A 26702-nucleotide genomic window follows, 5' to 3' on the forward strand; every position below is an offset into this window, starting at 1 on the left:
GGGCACTGCCACCCAGAGCTCACAGGGTGTGATGGGCAGGTGCCCCAAGCTCCCTGTGTGAGCAGCCCTGCTGGAGCACCCTGCAGTGCTCTGAGTGCTTCACGCTGGTTATAGGGAGCAGGAAGGTTAGCTTCCAGGTTTTGTTTCCCAGAAAACATTTGAGAAATGTTTCATTGAGAAATGTTGAGAAATTCTCAGCATTTAAGTGTATGGTGTCTTGTAGAGGTCATCAAAAGCCCACTGCTTACCACTACTTACCAATTGCTACATATGTTTGAGGATTACATCTTGCTTACTACACCAAGACAGGCAAATGATCACCAGGTACCACCACAGCTCTAGTTTTTCTTTTACTTGCAGTATTTTTGTAATGCAAAACAATATACTGAAGGGTAAAAACCCTGAAGGTAGCAGGAGTAATAGAAGAAGAAAATCCCCAGCAAAACAGATCTCCAAACAATTTTTAAAAAGAAAGAAAGAGGGGGAGGGGGGTTGGAGAAGGACATGAGGGTGTCTCTACTACTACAAGAGTATAATTGAATGTTCTATTTTTGCATGAATAAACATGAAAAGTAATTTTAATCTAAAATAAGAGTCACAAGTCTGAAATATAATCTAAAAACCAGACATCTCAGAACAGGAGGAGGAAAGGAAGGACAGTTGGTTCTGATCATTATGTGGCATTATGAGGCAAAACAGAACAAATTTATGAGATGTCACAACTCAGGTTGCTTGGTTAATTGTAAGAGGAATCAAAATGGATAATGATAACAATGTCTTCTTAAAATGACACATAAAAGAATGAAGCTTCAATTAGCACACAGTGTGGATCCTGCTCCTGGAGAAGGCAGCTACTGTGTGTAGCATGAATGGCTCCATGCTTTGGGATAGCAACCTATCCAGATTCTTGAAGTGAGTGCATATCTATTATCTGTCAGAGTGTTTCTTGGATTTACATGGAATAGTAATATTTTAGAGAAGTTCATATATTTACTATGGTCTGTTTTCATGCTTTTTCCTTACACTAAGTTTTTTTTGTGACATCCTGACAGATACAGACTTAGGTATGATAACTTTATCTCTTCTTCATTTTTCCCACTGTGCAGGCTATGGTTGCATTCACTGTCAGTTTCATGAGGTTGTATGGAGCAGGATTATCCCCATCAGCTTTGGGGTAAGAAGTGTTCCAGTGCAGGAAAAACACTTTTCCAAAATCTTGCAACCTGATTTATCAGGCCAAATGTTGTTCTGATTTGTCACATGCCATCTGACATCAGGTGCATTAAATGGAGGACAGAAGAAAGGACAGAACTGGCACCCTACCATCAGGAAGAGATGCAATTAAGGCAAACAAGATCTAGCCCTTCCCTGGTTGGTCACAAGCCTAATAAATTATCAGAATAGTCCTATCAGGAATGTCATGTATTTGTATGCCTTGATTTTTTTTTTTTGGTTTTGTTTTTGTTTGGTTTTTTTGTTTGGTTTATTGTGCCTTTTTTTTTTTTTTTTTTTTTTTTTTTTTAATTATGGGCATCCTCATTTTTTGTGGCATATCTTGCAGTGAGAATAGGTTTAAAGTATGCTACAGGTTTTGGAAGCGGGAGCTGTTCCTCCATTGCATGTTATTTCACCTGTCATATAAAAAGAAACACAAAATTAGAGGCACAGTTATAAATTTCCTTCTCAGTCATTGCAGAATTTTTTTTGAACTCTTATGTTTTCCAACAATCAGCATAGGTCGTACCTATAGCACCCTATCTAGAGTAGTCTGCTGTGCAAATTAATTGTACATGTAAGGCTGGTCAGAAAGAATACTGTAGAGTTAGTGAAAATTTTTCTTGCTTGAATACCAATTACTTATTCAGGAAATAATTATTCAGAGATTTTCTAAATCATAGTTAAAACATTTACTTTTAATATTTTAAGTTAGCTAACTACTATGAATTAAACTGGGATAAAACATCTAGACAGCTTTAATAACTTCTGAAATGTGTCATTTGAGCAATGTCTACACCATGGACTTTGGAATTTTGTTTGCAACAGTTTGGAAAAAAAGAAGAGTTCAGATACAGTCTTTGTGGAGTGAAGGTGCCTACTCGTGGCAGACATTTGGGAGAGACAAGGAGAACCTCCTGCTTCTGCCTTTTGGAGAGCCAAACAAATCCTCAGGCTATCAGAAAAACTTCAAACCAGTGCCCACTACCGCTGATGGTTTTCAGTACTACACAGGCTGGGGCCAGAAGAAGAAAACCATGTTCAACCAAAATAAATTGCTACTGGGTACTGCCACAACTGCTTGCTTCCAGATAGTACCTGATCCGGGCTAGAAATGGGATAAACCATTATTTCTTAAATGTCCTTCTAGGACTTTAGGACTTTGTTTTAACTTTTCTTAGTTTCTGCTTCATGACCTGTGGAACAGCAGATCAGCAAAAAGGATGTTTACTTGCTGTTTTCCAGGGACAGCACATGACATTCTGCTATCCCCAGCTGCATGGGAATTCATGCTGAATGTATTCTCACTAGTTTCTCAGATAATAGTGTTTGGGATTTTAAGCTGATGGCCTTTATGACAACCTGTCATGGTGTCAGGTTTGAAGGGAAGGTGCCATCAGTCTTGCCAGTGGAGCCAAATTTGTGAAACTTTTTCTGGACATCTTACTCTGCTGTGTCAGGAAAGTTTGCAGTCTGTGAGAGTATTCATAAACGTGTTTTTGAGTTAGGAATGAAAAGCTGGTTACTTTTTCTGACCTCTTTTTGCAGCCATTCTCTCTTCCTCTTTTTTCTTCTCTTCCTCCAGAGCTTTAACTTTTGCATCATACTCATCAGCACGGGTCTTCCACTCATTTCTGTTGTTCAGCAGCCCATCAAGCATAGGCTGAATTTCCTCATGGAAACGGGAAAATTCCTAATTGAAACACACATCTCAGTACAATGCAGTGCAGAGGGAATGCTTGTACATCATACCCCAGGACAGACCCTGACACCTGACATCCAAAGCTGATGCTGTGCAGAAAGCATCAATGGCAGAAAGAGGCACCATGTTGCAAAGCCCCTGAAAAGGGCAGATTTTCACTCGTATACCTGTCCCTCTCCCCAGGAGTGCTGCTGCACCAGGACTCAGCCAGCTGGCATTTGAACCCCTGTTGATAAGGGTGGGGTGTGTAAGGGTGTGCTTTACCTTATAGACAAATGTGCACACAAAGTCAATGAAACCCACTTGAAGCTTTGGAAGCTCAGCAGCTTTTCTTCGGTCCATCATGGGCTGTGGGAGGACACAAATTCACCATGATTTTTGAGAACACTTGATTGAAAAACACACCTCTGTCTTCTCCCCAAAACTGCCTTTTTGTTTCAGCCTATCAGTCCTGTCATGCTGTCCTAAAGGCCATCCATTACAGGTCTCTTCCTCAGCTGCAGAGTCATGAAGTGGGCTCATTTCCAAATTTTAGACAGCATTTCCAAATTTTAGACAGCATTTCAAGTGTCAATGGATGGGGAGGAGAACAATTTTTTCCCTTATGCCTCTCAAACAGATACCAGAGAATGTTCATGTTGTAAAGTCTGAAGAGGTTTTAAAGTGTCTAAAACATGACTGAACAAGAAATTATATTTTTACAATATCTTGTTGATTACTATATAATTTGTGATGTCACTATGGGTAGAGGGGTGCATGAAATTCTACTTTAAAAATCCCTAAACTACACAGATGAAGGCCACTTTAAGGAATTACTTCTGGCTCTTTCCATGTCAAATTTGTCTATTAAAACAAATGTTAGAAATGCTCTTCCATTTACCAATAATATCTTGACTCTATGAAGTCTGTGTTTGCAGTTTTTCTCTTTATTAGAAGCTTCTCCTTTCTTCTATGACTTATCTGTTTAGTTTTTCATTTTTTTTCTGTAAGGGACCTGCACAGAATCTCCAGGGGGAATCACCCCTTGATGGTTCACAAGCACTGAACCCATTTAACTATATAGACAGCTGGACAAGTCATTGTCAAGGATGTTCTTCACTAATTCAGAACTCACTTTTCTAAAGAATTTTGTGATTTCAGGCAGACACAGAGCATTCAGCAGCACTGCTTGTAGTAAGACCCTGCTAAGACTTGCTGTCTGGACTGAACTACCTGGTTCTTGCACAGTACTTACAATGGGCTGTTGCTGAAGGACGCTTATTTCCAAATCTCCTTGCTCCCAGAACTCAGCAGCTACCAGTAGAGCTACCTACATTGACATGGAGGGAAAAAGAAAAGTTAGCACCCACTTCAGCCCCATAACTTGATGCACTTCATGTCTCCATTCTGAAGCAAATTTCACTTCATATCCTTCTTTTTCCTCTTATCCAACCATAGCCTCACTCTCCTGGGAAGGGCAGCTGTGGCAATAGGATTGCACCTGTCTAGTGACAGCTCAACAGTCGTACAGCACTGGATCTCATTAGGCTGCTGCTCATCTATTGAGAAACATTTCCACCTGGTGGGAGTCTATTTAATTTTTTTTTCTGTTGTCCTTTCTTCATGCTGAACAGGAAGGTAGGCTTTATTTCTTTTACTCTCCTTTAAATTTTAGTGTTTATTGTTTAGCAATTGCTCAAGTACAGTTCAGGAATTAACTCCTAAAGGAAATTAAACAACTGAATAAACTGAAGGTAGGTATTGCTGTAATAAAGCCAATGTGTATGTTACATGTAAAAAAATCTCACAGTCACCCAAAAATCTATGTAACTGGGAGGTTCGGTGATTTTTTGTTTGTTTTGTTGTTGGTTTTTTTATTGTGTTTTTTTTGTTTGTTTGTTTGTTTGTTTGTTTTTGTTTTTGTTTTGTAGATAGGAATTTTGTACAGAACTCACAACTACAATCTGAAAAATTGATAAGTACATCAAAACCACAGATATTCCTTTTGGTAATTTTGGTAGGAGACTTTGATTTGGCTCTAGGCAGCTTAGAAATTGCATTATTTTGAAGTATAAGCTACAGAAATCCATCAGAATATCGAGCACCTGACCTTACTCTGGACTTCCCAAGGCTTTGTGATAGCTGACAAGTCACAGGCAGTCATCATCATGGCCCTGAAAACAGGAAAGAGATTAATTTATTGTTTGTTTTTTCAGGCTCAGGACCCTCGTACCCCAGTGCTGTATTAGGTATCATTTGGCCTCTTCTGTACTGATAGGTGTGTTCCTGTAACAGCCTTGGTCCTGGCTGGGACACTCATCAAAGGTTGCTCTTTGAATTATGATGGGGAGCTACTTGCTTCTAAGATGTTTGTTGCTTTAGTCATTGCTGGGCTGAACTCCTTGACTTTGGAGTAACACCTTTGGCTCCCCCATGGATGTGTAGCAGTGCAGACTGCAGTGGGGTGACGAAAGCATTTAATCACCAGCATAGGGCATCCTGCAAAATGTCTGTCTGGTCACAACAGCAGCATGGTGCAACTCAGACTAGCTGCCCCTGGGAAGAGCTAATGGATTGGATGTCCCTGTTTGTGGCCTATGCGGTGATGTGGTAGGAGTATATAACCAGAAGGGATCCTGCATCTCCTTAGGAGTATATGGCCAACAGGACACTTATTTGAATGAAGAACCACTTTAAGCTTTTTTCCCCCTGGATTTTTTTTCCCTGCTTCTCCAGAAGATCAAATCTGAGTGGCAGTAACATATCACTTGCTGACTTCGCACTGAGTGCAGCACAAAGCATATCCTGGAGCTCTCACCAGGTGTCCACATCACTAACCTTTCCCCAGAAACAATTACTCACATGACAACCTCTTTCTTTGTTGTCTCCAGAGACAGATATTCAGTCCAGGCAGTCACACTGTCATAAGTCTTAGACTCATCAACGATCTTTTGAAACATCGTTCTCTTTCTTTGGGGGGGTGGGGGTTGGGGAGGAAGGTTAAAAAAAAGAAAAAAAAAAAAAAAAGGAAGTGTAAAAAAGAAAAATCAGTGAAAAAAGGAAACCAATATGTCATGTATAGGTGGCTGATCCCGGTATTGGTAACTGTCAGAAAGGTTTCCAGTAGTTGCTGTCCAGACACTTATGTCCCAATAAAACCAAGACCATCATCTGCTCCTTCAAATACTGTAAATGCCTTAAAACTAAGTATAGTGTTGAGATTTGACCGGGACCTTGAAAGTATGAGCTACAACAATTATGTCAGCTGAGAAGTGCTTCCACCTTTGTTGGAAGCAAGTAGAAGAAATCTTTTTCCTTACATATTAAGCAAAATGCAGAAACCTAGGGCTAGCTGGAGTATTTTTAAAGCTACCTGGTTTTGTATACTTAGTCAGGCATTGTTAGCCTTGTTTATATAATCTATATATATAGGGAATTCTGATGGATGGTTTATACAATACACCCTTGTCTGAAGTGGCACAAAATCTGGTGAAATCTGAGGTTTCAATATTAGCAGAGAAAAGAGTTAAGCCACATCACAAAGTGACTTGTATATGTGTTGTATCATCAATAATCCTGTGTCTTAGCTCAGCCAAGCCTTCTCTTGCAGTTCATGGACCAAGCAGGGCAAGGACCAGTTTGTTCCCAACTGGTGAGGAAGTGGTGGTATATAGATGGATGTGCCAAAAAGATATTGTGTCTTCAGAGTAAGTGTTCTGGGTATTCCAACCTTCCTCAAATTCCTCTTTTTTGGACTGTTTAAATTTTGTGTAATTGTACTGCAGTGCAGAACACAGAAACAGTCTCTGGTCTTGACACAGTATTTTGAAAGCACATTTTGAAAGCTCCTTTCTAATTAGGAAGTTACATATCTTTGAGTTTCAGCCTCATATCCCAGAAAGTTAACAGGCACTGCTCTGAGATTTTTTCTTTTTTGGCCCTTGGGTGTGAAATAGACGATTAGCTGGACATTCACCTACAATGAACTAATTGATGTTGTGTCATTCCACTCTCACAGAAAGTTAGTCTAGTCCTGGCCAATCCATTTGCCATGTATGAGTGTTTTCAGAGCTGAAATGCTAGGTGAAAAAAACAAACCAAACCAAAAGAAATCCTGACATTTCCTCCCATAGGAGATCTCATAGCCCTGCCTTGTTGGCAATAGAGGGTTAAAAAGTCATGTATGATTTAATTGAGTAGAAGTTCAAAATTCTTTTGAATGATTTGAGTTCTCCCACCAGGTCTGAGGTCAGTATTGAAGGCAGCCTCCCAGAGCCAGTGTCTGTGGAGAGACCTGCTGCACGGGTGGGGGGCTTTCAGAGCAAAGCATCACATTTGGTCCTTGTAAAGTGCCAGCTTTTTCCGCCTTTCACACAAGGTGTACGTGACTGACTTACTTGAAGTAGAGTGCCAGGTCTGTTGCTATAATGGCAATTTCCATCAGGTGAATCACATGCTCATGCTGTCTGCGGTTGAGGTTCTGGCATATATTCAGTGACTGAAAAGCAAAGGAAAGGCCATTGAAAAATCCAAGCTCTATGTTGTTAGGACTTCCTGGCCACTTCCCTTTCCCAAGTATGCTCATTTTTTTTCTTTCAGTGGTTCAGCTTGCTCCTCTCAGGTTCAAAGGGTGTGAGCCCGTTCAGCGAATGTGATGCCATTTCCCATTTAATCCACTGAACAAGTACACAGTGTCTACACAAACCCCATCTCCTGACTCCACTGCAAATTTGCCTGAAATTAAAAGTTAGCTGTGGGAATGTGTCAGCCTTGGCCCTGTCAGAGGGGCTACAGGAGAAGAACCCTGTATTTAACGTATTCTTGTGGGGATAATTATGTGGCTTCTGAAGAAACCAAATAATACATTTAGGAAGCTTGTGTGCTTCAGTGCTGAATGAGCATAGAGTCCTTTGGAAATGAGGCAGCTGCAGTTTCTTGGCATCCAAGCCAGACAAAGATCTTGTGCTGACAGCTCTGTTGTTAATTAGAAACTTCCCTAAAAGGAAATTATTTGTGCCCTTATGTTGCAGTTCATTACCAACCTCCTCAGAGAGCAAGAATTTTCCAAATTCCAAGTGATGTCTCTCTAAAATAGAGGATCCATGAAGTTTAGCTAAAGGGTTTTGAGATCTGTTTGTATAAAGGAAGAATTGAAGACATTAGTGCAGCACTTAAAAATGAAAAAAAGTGTCTAACTTTTTATTATTTCATTTCTGTCACACACATAGGTTCAATTCTTTTTAAAAGGCTTATGAGTAGAACTTTTCAATAGGTAATTCCTTCAATCTAATAAAAGACTCTTGTGACACTGTTTATAACTCTTTGGCACTGTGTAAAACAGTCTTTCAACTACAAATTTCACTCCAAATATTGTTTATGACTGCAGTGTAAATATTCAGTTGAGTTAGTTTGAATAACTGAATGTTGATATCTGGTAACAGCAACAGAAAAACCTGCAATTCTTGGACACCTTGCTGAAAAGCAAGATGCTCTTGTATCAAAAATACAAACCAACTTCACTTAACATTTTTCCAAAGTTCAGGAAATATAAGGCAATATAGCCAGCAAGCATTGCAGAAGGGCTGTGATCTGACTACTATAAGTGAGCAAGAGAGCCTCAGCTAGGTAAGGAAATGATGCAATTGTTTATCTGTAGCTAAAGGCTACCTTCTGAGAGCAACATTTTCTTAGGTGCTTTGTTTCAAAAGGTAGTGAAAGCAGTGCCAAGCATGGTGCTTTCTCCATAGATACAGCAAAAATTGGTCATCTTATGTCCAGGATGCTTCTGTTGGCATCCTAGGACTCCTTAATGCTCAGGATACTGAGTGCCTGCTCTCCACCTGTTCGACACTGTAATGGTAATGTAGAGTTCTGCTTTAATCAAGGGAGGTTTGCTAGGAAGTAAAGAAAGCCCCAGAAAGCACCACAAATTTTGCCCACTGGCCAAAGCATAAGACCAAACACTGCAGCAAGCTGACAAGCAAAATAACTTGTAAAAGAAGGTTGTCACCCTTGTGTATGAAGCAGAGCTGTATTGGAATTTGGTGTGATCACAGCCTGATTCCACTCCAAGCAAGAGCAACAGAAAATGGTTTGAAGTAGTAGGAAAATGCTTACTTCATTTGGTAGAGGTTGTTGGTTCCCCTGTGGTCAATATCATGGCACAGAGCCGCAGTTACCATTGCAAGGGCTTCGAGGTCAGTGTAGTAACGCTTCAGTTTGCCAGTCTGGAGGGAGAGAATTTATATGCCATATGTTAACATCTCTGACAGGAAAATGTACTGAGCAGTGGCTGCTCTGTGCTGGGGATGTCCTGGGACAGTCCAGGAGAACTGAAAATACTTGTGAACTGAAACGCAATACATGTTTGATTTAAAAGGTTAAAACAGGGAATCAGCTGAATTTCAGACCCAGGCAGGCACATCTGTAGTGTTTATGTGTTTGATGCACATGTGGAAGGGCTGGCAACACACTGCTACAGAAGCCCTGGCCCTAGGATCCACCCAGGCTTTCATAAGCAAGCCTCCCAGTCCCTGGACACAAAGTACTCCAGGACAATGCTCTGCATCTTTCTGGGCAATGTGGTTGGCAAGCTGAATCACCCAAAGGATTGTCCAGGAGTGGTAGGCGTAAGTGTGCTGACAGATGTGTGGGCAGATGTGTGGCAGATGTGTGGAACCATCTTCATTGGTTGCTGGCTGGTCAATCCCTGGTGTGCAGCAGGAGTCTGACACCTGCTTTTCTTGTTGTGAGAAATTACATGTGCCGTGTTCACATTAGCAAGAGACTTACACCTGTGTCTGTTCTGGATGGAAATGGAAAGCATGAGTTTGTGTCCACCCCAGCCAGCTGACTTCAGTCTGGCTCTTACTGCCAGAATCCACTGGAAGAGTGGAATTCCTGTAGTCTCTCTCCTCTACTCTGCAGAAGGATTTGGAATCTTGGAATCTGTTCAACATCATACACATCTGTATCTATGAGAATCAAAGCTTGATATTGACCAAGGCTTTCTTCACGTGTAATGCAGTTATTGTCACTTCAGGCAAATGGAGACCTCTTTTGGCAGGACCTGTGCTAGGAGTGACAAACCTTTTTCCTACACCGGGGTTTGAGGAGCTGTGTGTATTTCCCAGGTGTGACAGAAGGCCTGCTGTAAGTAAAGCTGTGCCACGGATTTAGGGTGTTGTTACCTTACCATCAGGAGCGTGAACATGGTCTGTGCTACATTGAAGCCATGACGCCAGTTGTGGTAAGTTATCTTCCGGTAGCCTTTGCTGACAGAGTACACAAACCTTACCAGAACCTGCCAGTGGGGAAGAGGATGTTAGTGTGGCTGATGAAGCTGCTGCCTATTCATCTTGCAGTAAGGGTCATGTACAGAAATCAAGGATGAGGTTCAAACCAGCACTACAAAGGTGGGCCCAGAAAGGCATCAGAAGCCATAATATCATCAGGCTACCCTTACAATGCTGATAAAGCCTAGTAGAGAGCAGAAGTCGACACTAAAATGTAGCTGTTTTCTAATATCTCTCTTGCTCTTCTTTTTTCTGTTTATTTTTTGTAAGAAATATAAAGTTACAGCGATGCCTCTGGAGTAAACAAGAATCAGCTCTGTCTAGAGGAGAAGCAATTTCATCTTACTGTTTATGAATTTATTGAATATTTGTGTTTCTCTAGGTTGTCACTCATAACGTTTGTCCCTTTGTCTTGTGATCTATTGATACTGATCTCTCTTCAAGAGGTATGGATTTGTGTAGACATGAATGACATTTGTATCACCTAAAGAATTACAATATAGGGCATTAAACAGAAAACTGGGTTTTCCCCCTCTGCAGTCTACTTGTCCATGTTTACTGCCTCTTGTAGCTATGCAAGTTTTCTCATTAAAGAGCAAATTATTTACGAATGAGTATTCATTTATTAACATCTGAAATATAAGAATTACTGCTTTTCACACTCTTCCAGGGGTTAGTTGTTCTGGAGCAGATGTTTTGAATGTATTTGACCCTGACATTCTGCATGTAAGAAGAGATAATTCCCATTCACTTCCCTCCCGATTGCCATCCAGCCTTTCCAAGGTGAAAACTCTTCCTGCAGTTACCCCCAGATCCCACTAGATGGAAATGGACTTCACATGATGTGCAGAGAAGGCCCTTCGAGAGCAGCAGAGCTGCTGAAATGCCCGTTTCACAATTCCTACAGAGTTTTGACTGCAAAGTCGTGAGATCGCAAGTCAGGGCTTATGGGGTCCTTTGTTTCCACAGGGTCACACCCTTCCTGTCACAGGTGGCAAATGAAGGAACATCCATGTCTGCGTGGGGATGGGAAACCAAGGGGGCAGCCAGAGTGTGTTTCAGCAAAGGAGCAGGCACACAGGCAGGCGCTCCCCACGCCGCTCCTGTGTTCTCACACTGCGGCTGTGAGTGGCATTGGACACAGAATGTGCAAGGAACGTTTGGCAGCGTCCACCACTCATTCCTACAGACCCCACAGCAAACCCACCCCTGTGGCAGGCAGTGAGGAGCAGAAGAGAGCAGAAGAGGCCGACTTTATGCTCCAGTCCCACATGAGAGCCTGTTCCCTGCCCTCAGCAGGATCAGGACACATGACACGTGTGTGTCTGCTGTACATCCAAGACAGGAGATCCTGACTTTTGCCTGTTCTTACCTCCTGTGGGATCTGGAACTTTTTCACCACGCCAAGCTCGTAGTACATCTGAATGCCACACTTCACCAGTTCTAGCTCAGTGCAGTCAAAATCCGAGAACCTGAACTCATAGATTTCGAACTTAGTGGGTCCTGGGAGTTCTTCTTTCTGTAAGAGAGGTGGGCTGGGTTATTGCTGTGCTGATTATGTCATTCCTAAGCTTTGCTAAATAAAAATGCATCAAGTGATGCTGGTTTTCTTTTAGAATACAGCACATAAATAGACTGAAATGAAGCTCTTCATGATAACCTCATTAGTGGAGGAAGAGGGGGGAAGTTTTGTGCAGGAAATATTGTTTGTTTCCTATTAAGTAGTTGATTTGATATAGTTAAAAGACTCAAAATGGGGCAAGACTTACAGCCCTCCTTAATTACTCTGAAAAACAAAATATATGGCAAGCCAAGAAGGCTGATGTGTTTCCAGAGGGACTTTGAACTCCTTGAGATAAAGAGGCAGAGAGCAGAGACTCCCCAGAAGCTACAGAAGGCATTTGCTGATGCATACTAATGATAATCTCAAACTCACACAGCAAGGGAGGGCAGGGTATGCTTTGCCTTCACCCTTCACCAAGTAACAGCATGCCAACACTGGGAACTCCTCCCTACATCTATGCAGGCAATATTTCTTGCCAGGCTGCTCTTTACAGCAGTGCATTGTTCTTACCAGAATGCTTGCCAGCTCCTCTTCGTCACACTCATTTGGCTCCTTCCCCAGCTTTTCCCGTGTTGGCTGCAAAAAGCATTGGGTGTGTTAAGGAGGCAACTGAAGCCTGCTGGACTTCGCACTGGGCAGCCTTGGGGCAATCTAGGGCAGCTCCCATATGCACATTGTGCTTCTTTCCTGGGACTTATTTCAATTTCTTGTCTTTAAACACATTTTTCCTGGTAGTGTTCTCCCTTTCCTTGATTTTATTTTCTGTTTCCCTCACTTGCAAATGTCCCCCTAGAGCCACTGTTTTACCTGGGTCCTCTAACTTCACATCCTCAGCACGAAGGAGGTTTTGAGGAATAAATCAGTTTCTGTGCCACTCCTACAGCCCTGCCCTGAGCAGCACTTCCGAGGCTGGCTTTGCTGAGGAAGTTAGAAAGAGCACAAAGCAGTGTGCCAGGGTGGAGGGCAGACCACAGACCCAAAAGAAAGACTCACTCTGACCATGTGCAGTTACTAGGGCCCAGGTGCTGCCACCATGTCGCGGTGGCTGGAAGCATCCCTGTGAAACGGGAGATCTGTGTCTGTGCCACAGGCTGCTGGCCAGACCCATGTGCCTGGGTGTGAGCTTCACATTACGAGGCATTACCAGAATTTCCTGGATTTCATCCTTGTCACATTTCACGTGGTAGAGCACCATGTCCTGAGCAATGTCCTTGCGGTTCTCCAGCTTGTTCATCTTATCATATGTGTCTGTGTTGAGTACAGACCAACCCAGGAACTGCGTCAAGGACTTGGTAAGGGGAAGAGAAGGAAACAGTGAAATAGCCATAACATCTGTTCCTCAAAGACACAGACGTATGGCACTGTATGATACATTTTTAAAGAAACACAAGCTCAACTTTGGCCGAAATTCTAGCAATGAGCAACCACATATTTGCTCCCAGCTGTGATTTGCTCCTCAGCAAAGCAGCTCCCCTGCTGTTGAATCTGCCAGGCCTTGAAAGAATCCACACTGTGGAGGTTGGAGCCTCTGTCCAGTTCAGGGTACAGAAAACTATTTCTGTGCTGCTGCATGTGTCTCCATGCCTGTGGAAAGGTTTCTGTCACAATGGTGACAGGAGGTCAGGAGCTCTCACATCAAAGGAGAGCAAGGTGGTCTCATCACCTTTCACACGTATTTATTCACATCCTGTGTTTGCTTTCAACTTGTTTGCTGCCCACTGGCCAAACCAAATGGATTTTTTCCCCCACTGTCTTTTTGTTAGATAAGGAAGTCTGCTTTGGGAAATATCCTGATTGATAACAGGTGCTGAGAGCTAAATACTTTGTTTCATTGAAACTAGTATAGGAGCACTTCTAAGGAGCGAGGTCTTTAATCACAACCACTGTTGGTAGATAAAATAGCTGGCCTCCCTTTTTATCTTAGCTACATAGATAATTTCTGTGCAATTATTCGAGGGACTTGCCCAGCTGGTGAGAGCCAGCTGTCAGGTATGTGAACACAGGTCAGGATGGTTGTGTTGGCACACAGTAGCTGCTCATGGCTAGGTGTACAATCCAAGAATACTGAAAAAAAATCACAAGAACATAGTTGGATTTCCCATACCAAACTCCCCCAGTATTTCAAACAGCTGCTTTCAAAGTTTTCAAGCTGATGCATAGCACCTCTCTAAGCAACAAAGGTACCCATTAGCTGCAAAACACTCAGGGTGCATGGAACAGTAGTGACCTCTTCAACTACATTAATTTCTTCCAGCAAGAAACTATACCTCCATGAGGGTTTCATCCTGTTCATCAAACGGTTTCCCATCTTTTCTGTTATAAAATGTGACAACACCAACAATTTCTTCCCTTTTATTCACTATTGGCATGGAGAGAACGTTTTTGATAGTCCATCCTGATTCATCTAGAGGACCTTCCTTGAAGCAACAGCAAGCAGAAAGACATCATGTACTTAATATGTTTTCTAAATATGTGAGCACTCCAGTTTTACATTCAAGCTACAGGCAAAAGAAGTATTGATATGCTTAATATTGACTCTACATTACATTTCTGGAAAAAAAAAAAAAAAAAAAAAAAAGTTGAATCCTTGATAGATTTGGAAATTTTCACAATACCTGAAAGTTAAACATCTCATCTGCAGCAGCATTCATAATGTTGCAAATCTAGAGGATCACACAGAAGACAAAGTATTACAATATGGGCAACAAGAAGTAAAACTGCCACAACAAAGGACTGATTTGCTGAGAAAGCAGCACAGGTATTATTCATCTCAGAAAGATTTGAGGAATCCTAGGTTAAATACTTACAAATCCACTTTCAGCCACATAGGCTGGCAGTCCAGTAACTAGTGCCCAGTGATCCGGGGTAGGATTTCTAACAAAAGAAAAGTGTATAAGGGAAATTAAAGGTGTATGTTTAGTAAAAAAAAACAGAACTGAAATGTGTTCAGCTGATTGTATAATCCAGGTTTAGACCTAGAAACCCCAGTCCTTCAAAGGATCCATATGCACAAACAAAAATTGTCCACATAAGTAAATACTTCCCCTTCAAGGATTCAAAAGAAAATAACTTGTAAGATTTGGAGACACTTTATATAAGGTCATTCCTGTGAGTGAAGACCATGTTCCAGACTTTTGACACAGAGAAAGATGAAAGGAGATTCCTGGCTAAAGATGTCTGCCAGCCTGAACTCTGAACACTGCTGCACCCAAGAAATGGGGGCTTTTTTTGCAGCACATACACTAATATAAAGCAGTGTTACCAGAACTGGGGGAAAGCTTTCTTATGTCAGATTTGCCTAAGCTGCCTGAAGCTCCTCTGAAAAATTCAGTGGCAAGGAGAGAGGGCAGCTCTTAGGAAGAGGGAGTCCCAATGTATCAAGAGGGGAGAAAAGGCCAGAGGCAGCCTTAAGATGGGGTCAGTGATAGAGGGACTGGAGAGAAGCAAGGGAACCTCGGCACAAGGGTGTCTTGGATGAGGGTCAGCCAGGGAAGGAAGGCAGGGAGGAAAGTAATGCCTCTGCCTGGCAAGGAGAGCATGAAACTGCAGGCAATCCAGGCAGTTCACTTCTGCATCTAGTAAGAGTTGCTGGTTGCAGAGAATTTTGGAGCCTGACTTCCAAGTCAGAATCTCAATGCCCTTGAAGAAATCTTCATCCTGCAGAAATGTGAGTTACATCTAACTTACATTCTGGCTTTCAATCCGCTATCAGTCCTTTGCATTTCTCCACATGCCTTTAAAACATGGAGAACCTTGTTTTTAGCTACACCCTGTGTCAGTACCTAGCATTCTGGGACCAGGCACTTACGGGATGACTTTAATGTCTTCTTTTCCATGTAATATATAATCAATGACCTTGTAAAAGACTATTTCCTGCAAGTAAAAAAAAATGAGTGGTGTTAAAATGGGTGGTGAGGCAATCCATCTGGAGAGAAGAAAGTTGAAGAAATCTTGTTTTCACGTACCCTGCCATCCGGGGTTCGAGGTCCTGAGTAGGGAGGTACTTCTCCCAACAGGACTGGCCACAGGTCAAAAAATTCCTGGTTTTAAAATAAGAAAAGTATTTTTAGAGTAGAAAACTGCATCCTGTCTCCAGCCTGAAAGTAACCATTGCTCTACCGTGCTGGTTTTGGTGTTGTGTAAACAATGCATGAATTAATAAAGCTAATTCAATACTAGGCAGCAGAATGATACCCAAATATCCAAATCTGGAAGTGTCAGGTGCATTTATGTGGCTGCATATTACCACCTATACACAGAGTGCTGGTTCATTTAGTGAACAGTAAGCACTGGCTGTAGTCAGAGCAAACAGCTATGACAAGGTTTTGTATTCTTCATTTTCCGAAGTGTGACTGTTGCCAGACCTACTACTTGCCATATTGAAGAAGCAAAATACTTATTTTGCTTTTTCTTCTTATGTTACATTATAATGTCAATCAAAGTGCCTTTAGCTTACACTCAGGATCTTTCAATACACCTCTTCACAAGACATTATGCTACAAGAGCTCTGTCAACAAGACAGTCAGCCTGATCAGGGACAAAGAGGGCTCCACTGGCAAGGATGCTCTGTAGCCCCCACACGAAGTTTGCCAAAGGTAGAAACCATCAGACCAAATCAGAGGTAACTTCAATTCTGCCAGCTTTTTTTTATGAAGCCAGATTTCATCTAAAATTCTGGATATTGTGAGCATGAATGAGTCCTTGAGGAAGGTGGCTGGTTTGCTGATGGTTCCACAGGTGTCTCACTATACTTCTGATACCCACAGACTTTGTGAAGTTTTTTTGTGCTGCAGACTTTGACCAAGTCTGCATATCTTCTCTGTCTCTCCAGCCTCCAACAGTCCCATTTCAGTGATAAGCTCTCCCCCTTTCCTCTGATTTCATTAATTATCTTAATCTTTGCGCAGCAAAAAATGCCAACCAAAGTAGGAATAGTGGCTCAAGGTCAGCTCGCACTTTGACTGCCTCAGTGAATCTTGTCTGCATGCATCACCCCCCAGTGGATAACAGTGATCAGAAAGATGCACAGCACACCTGTGAGCACTCACCTTCTGCTTTGTCATGTCCAGGAGACCGACTGAGTACCTGTCACAGTTCAGATATGCCCTCACCGTATAAAAAGCCTTGTGGAACTGCCTCTCAATGTCCGTCAGTTCCTCGAAAACCTTATTAGCTGACCACAACAGCACCTGCAGGATGCAAACAAAATGTGAGCACAGCCTTTCTCAGAGAGATGGGCTTCCCAAATGTTCAGTTACAGCTCCTGAAAAGGGCAGGAAACCTACACTGCTTGTTCACACTGGGAATTACTGGGGAGAAAGGGTCAGGTCATCATAGTGTTATGTAGGAGTCAAATGTTACCAATACAGAGATGTCTCCACCTAAATTTTATATCCATTAATAAAATGCTGCATCCAAAACCAGTTAACACCAAAAGCATTACAAATTCCAGAGTGTGTTTGAAATATCTGAATTAACACTTTTCTCAAAGTGTTTGAGCAGCTGTTTTGTGTGTGCATCAGCCTGTGACCCTTTTCCCCATCTTCTGGTACATTCTACAGATGTACCTTTAAGAAAGCTGCTGCTATTAGGCTCTTTCATTTGGAAAAGCAGAGGTTACACAAATGCTGCTCTGAAATGGTAAGGAAGTAACCTACACTCTTGCTTAGCTTCATTAATGCATGTGTGCCTTTACCCAAGGTGTGTGTCCGGTTTTCTGAGCCCAGGAGATATGAGGAGCTGTGCTTCTGAGGCACTGAGAGCTGCAACCTAAAGCAGACTGGACTTTTGTTTTGAACTAGAAATACTGTTACACAACAGAAAAAGTGTGTCTCACCTCTTCACTGGGTACAAATATATGTTTTTGAGCAATTCTGAGCTGCACTGGTCTCTGTTTCTAATCCATAAACTGGGACAACTCTGGCATTTGTATGAAGTCTGAGCTGTTCAGTGTCAGCATCCCTCAAATAGGATAGTGAAAATGAGCAGCAGTTTAGCTTTTTGGCACTTCACAGCTTGCAATAAGTACTGAAAACCACAAGCCCAGTGAGAAGGATTGAGAGAAATAGCTGAAAAATATCTAAGTCAAGGAATGATGTAAAGAAGTTGATAAAAATATATTATATGATCTTCACACATCATGTGACCACAAGCACTGATCTGTCTTTGCACAAGCCATTTTACCCACAGTGTCACCCAGTCTACTGCTGTTGCAATATTAAAATCCTAGAACACATTTGAGAATATCATTATCTCACTGTGTACTTCAGTACTTTGAATTCTAACACAATGGACTATAATAATTTCCACACAGCCCTTAAGACCAGAGGTTTGACTATTAGTTGAGCCATTGGCAGAACTAGAGCAGGTGTCCTGCATCTCACCCTTGCTTTCCTCCCTTTGTGTGGGACCTGCTCAGACAGCAGTAGTGTATGAACACAGCACTCCTGGGTTCAGCCCCAGACCAGAAGCATCAGGCCTTCCACCTTACAGGTCTCCACTTTGTCTTCTAGCCCCTTTCTTACCCTGACTAGTCCTACTGCTAAGTTCTCAACAGGAATAAATCTTTACAGGTTCTACTTTGGTTAATTATTCATCATTGCTGGTGTCTGCATCACTGGACCATCATTCATGTTTTTGATAAATGAAGAAATTAGGCAAAGCGTAATATATTAATTAGAAAGTGTAAGTGCTGTCCCAAAGCTTCGAAATAAACATTCATTCTGCATCCATTTCACTAAGATAGGCAATTATTCTGCATGGCAGTCCGATTGGAGAACAGAGTGTGGCTGCCATGAAGCACAGATGCAATTCCATGTCCTCTTGAGTGACAACTATTGCCTGCTCCACAAAGTGATTGCAAGGGTTCACATCCATCCCAATGCATCTGAAAGTCCTACTGTAACCCAGGTAATGGAAAAGAATTGTGCCTGAATTTCAATCCAGAATGCCATAAACTCCTAATACATACTTTTTGATGGAGGCCAATTCAACATGCATATGACAACAATTTTACTGGTTCTAAGAGGAAATTCAATAGCACTTCTTAATGAGCAGATGGGGGTAAAATGCCACACTCTTAAGTGTTTCAGAAAAACTTGTGGTGTGCTGTCTGAAATGATGAAATGATTCAGGAGTGGTTCACAGCCTCAAGTCAACAAATCATCTAGAGGTCAGTCCTGCTGGAACTGCTGCTGCTGCATCAGGTTCCGGGTTTTGCCATAAACAGAAAAAAGAGAGAGTAACGAAGGACTCTGGGAAAGAAGCAGTATCTGAAGGCAGTTAAGAGCACCTCTCTCTTCCTACTCTTCAGGAACAAATCTCTGAAGAAGATCAGATTCATCCTTTAAATCAGAATAATTGAGATAGCCAATCTGCATTTTCACTCTTACCTGGCCTCTTCGAGTCTCACAGTTGTGAAGATAACTCAAGTGATAAATTTTCAAGTTCAAGGATGCAAAATTCAGATACTTCAGAAAAAGCTGAAAAGGCAAGTTGTGAGATTGAATTGAATGCAGTAGCAAATTCATATGTACTGTATCTCATAAAACAGCTTTACAAGCATCAAGATAATTTCCCAGGATAAATGCTTTGCTTTGCACTGCCATGAAAGGAGGCTTATCTCACTGTATCTTCTCTGAAACATCTGAGATAAGCATCCTCATTGTAAGCCTCTTCTGTGAGAGTGTGAGTACTCTTTGAGGAAACCCACACCAGTGGAGGGTCACTAAAGCAGGCACCACCAGCATAAAAATAACCAGCATCTCTGTTGCACAACAGAAGTAACAGCTCTTTGTAAGGACTCAGCTACTGACCACTTACTGTTTCATCAGAGCTGGTGAAGTGTGGACCATTCAGCTTATTTATAGCCACAATGACAGCAACCAAATCCTTGCCATTCAGGATGGGTGTCGCAAGGATGTTTTTTGTAGTGTAGTCGGTGAGCTCATCAACAAATGGGCTGAACTGGGCACACTGTTTAACAGAGAATTTACAAATAAGCATTTTTCACAACATGTCTTGAAACCAAACCCAAGCATAGCCCCTTAAAATAAGCTGCCTAAAGAAATTTTTGCTTAAAAACTACCGAGGAGAAGAAATGAGGTAGCAGAAAATTGGACCACAAAGCTCATACGAAGAGCAGAAGGTGTGGCTTTTGACTGCAACACATGCACTTTTAACTTTCTGTGAAGATCTTGCCAGTCATAAGCTTTACCGTGTCAAACTCTCTCAGGACAAAGGGGCTATTCTCAGATCAATGACATTCTTCATGGTACTTCCTTCATCCTTTCCTCTGACTTCTTGTTAACACTGCAGAGTGGGTAGCACTGCATAAGCACAGGGTATAAACCAGTGCAGTCACTGGCAAGTTCACTCACCCTCATTTTTCTTCTGCTTTTACAATGAAGCTTGTTGTCAGCTTGCAGCATCTACCCCTAGTTTCTCTTGAAAAGCAGAGAAAGGATAGTTCAGGGAAAGCAGATGGCCAATCACTTCACCTGCACAGGGCCATATTGATCCCATCATCACCTGCCACGGGGAGTGCAGGGATGGTCTTGCTGACTAAACATATTCTTCCTGCTCAGGTGAATAAATTGTCATCTGTAAGTCATTCTGTTTGGGTTAGAAAAAGTCACACAACTCTGGTCATATTCAGAAGGTTGCACCAGAAAGAATGATCACTCTCTGATAAATCTTCTCCCCATACCTTCCCCATTGTTGGCCTTTTCTGCCAAATGGGGTAGACCAAGCTTTTAGTCTCTGAGTCTTCTTCAAGGGAATTGTATTATGGCAATGTCTAAAAGCACTAGGGTTGGACTTCAGCACTTAGTTCACAGATCTGAAATCCTCCCCTGTATTTGAAGAAACATCAGAAAACAAAAAACTTTAAAATTTAAGATACATTCTGATGCTTCCCCCAACAGGAACAACATGCCCAGCAAAAAAAACCCAAACAAACCAGGTTGCAGAACCAAAAGACTGTCTCAGTGTGTTCTGTGGAAGACAAGGAAGGTTTTCCTGAAGGGTTAGGATATGCCTGAACTGAGCAACAAATGAACGGATAAACAGATGGTCTCTTTGTAACTTGCAAACAATAGATGGAGTAATCCCAAATGCTATATTTGGGTCACATGGATTTTAGTTTTATACCTATGATTAGAACAAGCAGATTGTTATTCCTGCCATCCAGGTTTACAAGATTGAACCAGAAGTATGGGGAGTAAATACTGTCACGAAGGCATAAACATAACACATCAAAATCCCTCAGATCCCTCCTGATACTGCAGATTGCAATTTTTGCTGAGAGAGTGTTTTGTAGTCTAAGATTGTTTCCTGCTGCTTCTGATGAAGATTGCCCATGCACAGGCTGCAGTTAACGTACCTGCTAGGGGGTCCACTCCCTCTGTTTGATGATAATGCCTCTAAACACCCCTAGCTAAAGCTTCATCACAGCAAACATTTTCAAAGTCTTCTGAGCCCTTTTTGGACTCACTGTAAAGAATCTCTATGTCTTTGCCACTTACTCATAGAATATAAAATTGTGTGGAAAATTCCATGTGCATTCAGCGCAGATCTGACTACTTCACCCTCCTCTGCTGGACTAGAGGTAATTTTCTTTTTAGTTAGACAGTCAAGATGAAGCAGTGCACTTTTTGCAGGCATGGACACCTAGTATAATCAATGTGCTTAGTTTCACCTCACCCCGTAAATGAAATTGGAAGGAACTTTCAGACTTGTTACTTGTGTCCAGTACACAGCTACTACAGCACAAGAGCTTTGACCAAGCACTGTGGTGTGCTGCTGCCTCTTGACCCCTGTGAGTCTCTCCTCTACCCAGATGATAAAAAAATGGCACACATACCTCACGGACATCCTTGATGTTCATGGTTTTCTTGGTTTGAGCAACATGGCCCACGATGCCTATGTCCAGCGGATAGACAATCTCGCAGTCTGGGGAGACCAGGCATTCCTCCAGAGTACTTCCCTCCTGGATGTTGAAAAGCCTTGTTGCCAGTTCAGGAGTGCCATTTCTCTGCCTGTACATGAAGAGACTGCAGCGGTCAGCATGGATAAGGGACCTGATTCTTCTCAAGGTCTTGAAAACAACTTTCTCCATGTTGATGCTTTCTTGCATGTCTTGGATCAACTCGAAAAGTATTTCACTCTCATTGTTATCCCAGGACTCTGTTTTTAGTTTCTTCTCAAAATACTGCTTGGCAAAAGCAGGGTTGCCATCAAGAAACTTCTCCACGTCGTCTTCACTAATGCTCATCGTGAATGCCCTGGATCTTGTGGGTAAGTAGTAGTCCAAAGATGTGTAAGCAGCACCCTAATTTCTCATGTGTCTCTTAAGTTTTTGTAATAGAAGGTGCTGCTTCTTGATTAACCAAGTTTGAGGTACCCCTGCAAAGAGAGCTTGTCATCAGGAAGATGTATTCCTTTATAATGCTGAAGATGAGTCTGTGGGAGGAGGACAGATCTTCTCAACCAAAGAGATTAGATGACCTCTACAAGAGCTTTGGGTCAACTTTCCTCTTCCTAATCTACCTTAAACAAAAACTGAGTACTCACAATGTCTGGAAACACTCTCTCTTGATAAACAGAACACTTACTGAAACAATTCTATTGAGGCAGCAGCAACAGGGAAGGAGTGTATCTCCTAATATTGAAATAAGCTCTTTAAAGTCTAATTAAATATATACTGCTTGGGCCTAATCCTTGGCTAACAAGGTGACCATCTTATTATTTCTGCTCTCCCAGCTCCCAGCAGTAGTAGTAAGTGCATTCTTCACAAAAGAACTCAGTGGCCAAAATAAAAACAGTGAGGTAAGGCTGCTCTTCTAGCACTCTCTCTATTATTGCACGGCTCTATAGCAGCTTCTGTCAGGGCTGTTCTCTAAGGGAAGCACCTGAATGCTTTAGTCCAGAGTTTGAACTGAATTGGCAAGGTCTGTGGTCTTTGTTTCTTGTAAGAGCCAGAACCATGCCTCTTAATGGCATCCATATAGGAAGGACTCTGGAGAGCTTCTGTTTGGGATTGCTGAATTGAAGCACTCTGAGGGAACATGGGAAGCCCTGCAGACAAAATCAGAAACAAACACCAAACAAAACCCAAGCAAAATGGGAAGGTAGAAATATTTCTGTCATCACTATCAGTGGAGAAAGGGGGAGAATTATGGCTATGAGGAACAGGAGTCGTTTCACAACAATGAGGCCACAACACTGCAAACAGCAGGTTTGGGTCAGCGTGATGCTGGGAGGCAAAGTTCTACAAAGGCCATTCATTACACTTCAGAAGAAATAAACAATGGACAGGAGATCCCATTATTGGAGAGCAAGGGTGAATCCCATCTACTACATTGCTGGAAAATGAGGAAGGTTAGCCTGCTCAAGGAGCAAGAGTCTAAGGGTCCAGGCTGCCTGGGTCTATGAGTACTGTCACTTCTGCCAGGAGTGGTGCAATCCAGCCCAAATGTGAATGTGGATGCCTGGGAGGAAGGTGGCTTGTCCTGGTAATTCTCAGTCAGGATATTAAAATAGAATTATTGCTCAAGAAGGCTTGGAGGAGGTGATGTGTGCCACCCTGCCTTCCACAACAGTGTTCCAGCAGAGGAACAAGGACCTACACAGATCTGGCATGGTGCAGGCTGCTCCAGAATGGGGGGCATGAAGCTTTTTTGTGAGCAACAAGCAGGACTGTCCCAAGCACAGGCATTGGTGGCAACTGGGAATTTTAGTAGGGATGGCTGTGCTTCAGGTTGCAGGCTCCACAGGTTCCACAAGTTGCAGCAGTTTTCTGGGTACAAAGGGTGGCAAAATGAGCAAGAGGCAATTTTCTTTGATTTTGACTGGAGGCAACAGCAACAACGAGTTGACAAATGAAGGTGGAAGACAGTTCAGGTGAGTGAGACCATGAAATGGAAGTTTTTTTCAAGCTGGATAAAACTGGCCATTTTGTAAATTATGTGTTCCTGTTAACCTTAAACAAGAGAAAAACAGGCAGAAAATGTGTAAGTGTGGTTATTACTGGAAATTATTGAAGACCTGTATAAAAATACCATGAACAAGTAAAAATGGAAAGTCAGAAAACTCAAGATCAAATATGGGGTAAAATTAGGAACATGAAAAGCAATGAACATTTTCTGTTTATCATATAGGAAAGATAAAGAATATCAAGAAAAGTACTGAAGAAATGAACTTTTTAGAGGGTTGTACAGAGTAACCCCTAAGCTCTTAATGATTTTTCTGACAACTAATGGAGGATCTTTTGAGGTTTCAAAAGTCTGGGAAGAAGTAGGTATAATGATCCTTTCAGCAAAATAGGAAATAGAAAGAACTGCAGAATTCTACAAGAGATCATATTTTAGGTTTGGCTTTTAAGAAAATACAGAAACAAACCTGTTTATGTACAAAACTAGAGGAAACCAGTAATAGCCAGTGGGACTTTGTCAAGAGCAAACTGTGTCCTACAGCATAGTTTCCTCCATGGCAGAGTCAGTCATCTCTGGACAGAAGGAAAGTAAAGGCTGTCCCATCTCCTGACTCAGGAGGAAATAACACAATAGATATTTTGTGTCTTACAGTGAGGCCTTAGACAGGATAGAAGGTGTTGGCAAATATATTTGAAAGATGAAGAGTTTGTTTCAGTACTTTGCTAATGAAATGTGGAATCTCTTGAGTAGGATTCTCTGTGGAGGCTGTAACAGATGCAGAACATCTCAGTATTTCCACTGATAGGTGTGAAAATATTAAGCCGGTGAGTAAGCCGTGGTCAGGTGTCTGTAAATGTGTTTGAGCACCATCTTAAAACTAAATTGCAGACGGGTGTGCTCAGGAGGAGAGGACTCACCAAGGAGGCGTGGAAAATCCTACTTATGTGGAGAACCTGGTGAATTCATGGGGATGAGCCCCTACCTCAGCTGAACAAAGGCTGCACCGTGTGTCCAGACTTGCAGGCAGAAGGAGGTGTCCATCCATCAGGATGAGCCCTCTCTTGCATAGCAGATCACACCACGTTGCTCTAAACACCTGGAATACAGTGGGAAAATGTGACCTTCGAGGAAAGACTGAGGTTTCTCATGTCTCTTTTTGAGGCATCTCTTTTCTAACAAAAGTCCTCAGTTGTGTAAAAGGCTATGGCTAAGAAAAAAGGAACAGTCTGCTCTCCATAATCATATAGGACAGTAAATTTTAAACCTGCAGAGAAAAGGCTTCCAAAAGAGTAGGTGGAGGTTGCTCCCACCTTATCTTAGATGCCTCTAGAAACAAGGATGTCATTCTTTTTCCTGGGAAGCATTTCTAGTCAGAAGAGATGCACATGTAATGACACCAACCAGCTGGAACTGATATAGACAAACAACTTCTGGAACTGGAGGGAAACATATCCTTCTGTGGGTCCAGCTTTCCTGTCCATGGCCTGTCAGGCCAGTTATATGTGAGAAAACCATTGCTTGTACACCAGTAAAAACTTCATTTGCATCTGTGTAAAACTCCCAGATGGGAGTAATTTTATTTATGATTAACACGATGGAAGCTGGAGGCTGCCTTCTGCCTTTCCATGTCTCTACTGGGTCCTTCCAGTGCATGGTAAAATACAAGCCTTGTTTTCATCCCACAGGGAGTGAAAAGGGTAAAGTAAAACCAATTAAATGTCTTTCAGGGAGACTAACACATTTTGGATTCTGGTATTCCAAAGGAATGAAGTTTCCTCTTACCAGGTCTGAAGTGAGGTTTAGCTCTTCTTACAGTCCAGCATGCAGTTGCCTGGCAGTTTTTATGATCCACTGGATCCTCCTTGTGCCAAGTCAAATTTGTGGAAGGAGAGAAAGTCTCCTGGGAGCTCATAGTCATTTCTCAGAAGTGTTTAGAAGTCCAGGAATCATATGAATGTTCATATGAATGATCAAATGTCCAGGAGTTATATGAAGTGGATATTACAGGACTGAGCTGTGCAGTCAGAGAAAGTAGTCAGGATGCCCCACCTCTGAACAGAAGGACCTTTGGGCCTGGTAACATGGAGTATTTTCCTGACAAAATAAAAAGGTTTTGTGGATGCACTAATGGTTATGAAAATTGTTGTATGTGCTTTTCAGCTGTGATTTGGGAGATGAAAAATGGCAAAAGCGATAACTATTCATATTGAATAAAAATTGGCACTCTTTTGGATCCAAATCTTCCAGATATTCATTCTTCATTTGGTATGAAAGGTCGTGTTCAGTTCAAGATAAATGCTTTTGTTTCAAAACATTCATAAGAAAACCAATGTTCAATAGTGATATTCTGGGCTCCAAATATGAAAGATCCAAGATCTGTTCCTGCTTCTGCACTCAAGGTGTGAAATTTAGCCAGAAAATTTCCTCTTAACAAGGAGGAAGAATGAAGGTCCTAACGTGCTAATGTTTATAGCTGCACAAGTGGAGAAGCTGAGGCAGTGTTTCTTGAGGCAAGCCAGGGTTGTGTGATTTCTGTGCAATTGACACCACGTAGGAATGGCAGGTGGAAGTCGAAATTGCTTTGCAAATGAAGCCAGCAGGGCCAAAGCAACCCCTTTGGTGGGGGTCAGAATTAAAAGCATGATGCAAAAAGGAATAAGTGTTCCCTAGGCTTTCAGGGGTGTTCAAGTGGCACCATGGCAGCCATTGCTGGCGTAACAATGATAACTGAGGTGGACACAGTCTAATCTTGCAATAGGATAATGTTCTTTGAATGGCCTTAGGCAGACAATGGAGGATTTTGGAGGAGGATGAGGCTGCTATTTTAGGAAACTTGCACTAGACTGTCACACAGCATAAAAACATCTGAACACGTGTGGCTGCACAAACTTGTGAAAAAGCTTTAAACCCAAATTGCAGAATCGGCATAACACCCCTGCTCTGTTGCACGTTGGAAGATGTCATTGAAACAATGTTCCAACTTGAAACCTCAAATTTAAACTGCTCCAAATGCT

General features: G+C 42.1%; 1 protein-coding gene across 3 annotated transcripts; it reads right to left on the reverse strand.

Moving 5' to 3' along the window:
* Positions 1-1493: 1493 nt before the first annotated feature.
* Positions 1494-24735, reverse strand: PDE6B (phosphodiesterase 6B). 3 transcript variants are annotated; one of them, XM_056514502.1, is made up of 23 exons: positions 24671-24735; positions 21618-22159; positions 19577-19729; positions 19147-19236; positions 16804-16944; positions 15721-15795; positions 15564-15628; positions 14563-14629; positions 14371-14418; positions 14023-14172; positions 12900-13043; positions 12266-12331; positions 11564-11710; positions 10092-10199; positions 9014-9123; positions 7939-8026; positions 7294-7394; positions 5759-5866; positions 5007-5070; positions 4152-4226; positions 3182-3265; positions 2752-2908; positions 1494-1631 (listed from the first exon to the last, which is right to left on the reverse strand). In XM_056514502.1, the coding sequence occupies exons 2-23, from the start codon at positions 22026-22028 to the stop codon at positions 1573-1575; spliced, it is 2511 nt and encodes an 836-aa protein (XP_056370477.1). In that variant the 5' UTR covers positions 22029-22159; positions 24671-24735; the 3' UTR covers positions 1494-1572. The 3 variants fall into 3 exon arrangements, with proteins under 3 accessions (XP_056370477.1, XP_056370476.1, XP_056370478.1); XM_056514501.1 differs by having other exon boundaries at positions 21618-23735; XM_056514503.1 differs by lacking the exons at positions 14563-14629; positions 15564-15628; positions 15721-15795; ... (3 more) ...; positions 21618-22159; positions 24671-24735 and having other exon boundaries at positions 14023-14168.
* Between the last annotated feature and the right edge of the window lie 1967 nt (positions 24736-26702).

Source organism: Oenanthe melanoleuca, chromosome Z (assembly GCF_029582105.1).
Source record: "Oenanthe melanoleuca isolate GR-GAL-2019-014 chromosome Z, OMel1.0, whole genome shotgun sequence".
NCBI classification, from domain to species: Eukaryota; Metazoa; Chordata; class Aves; order Passeriformes; family Muscicapidae; genus Oenanthe; species Oenanthe melanoleuca.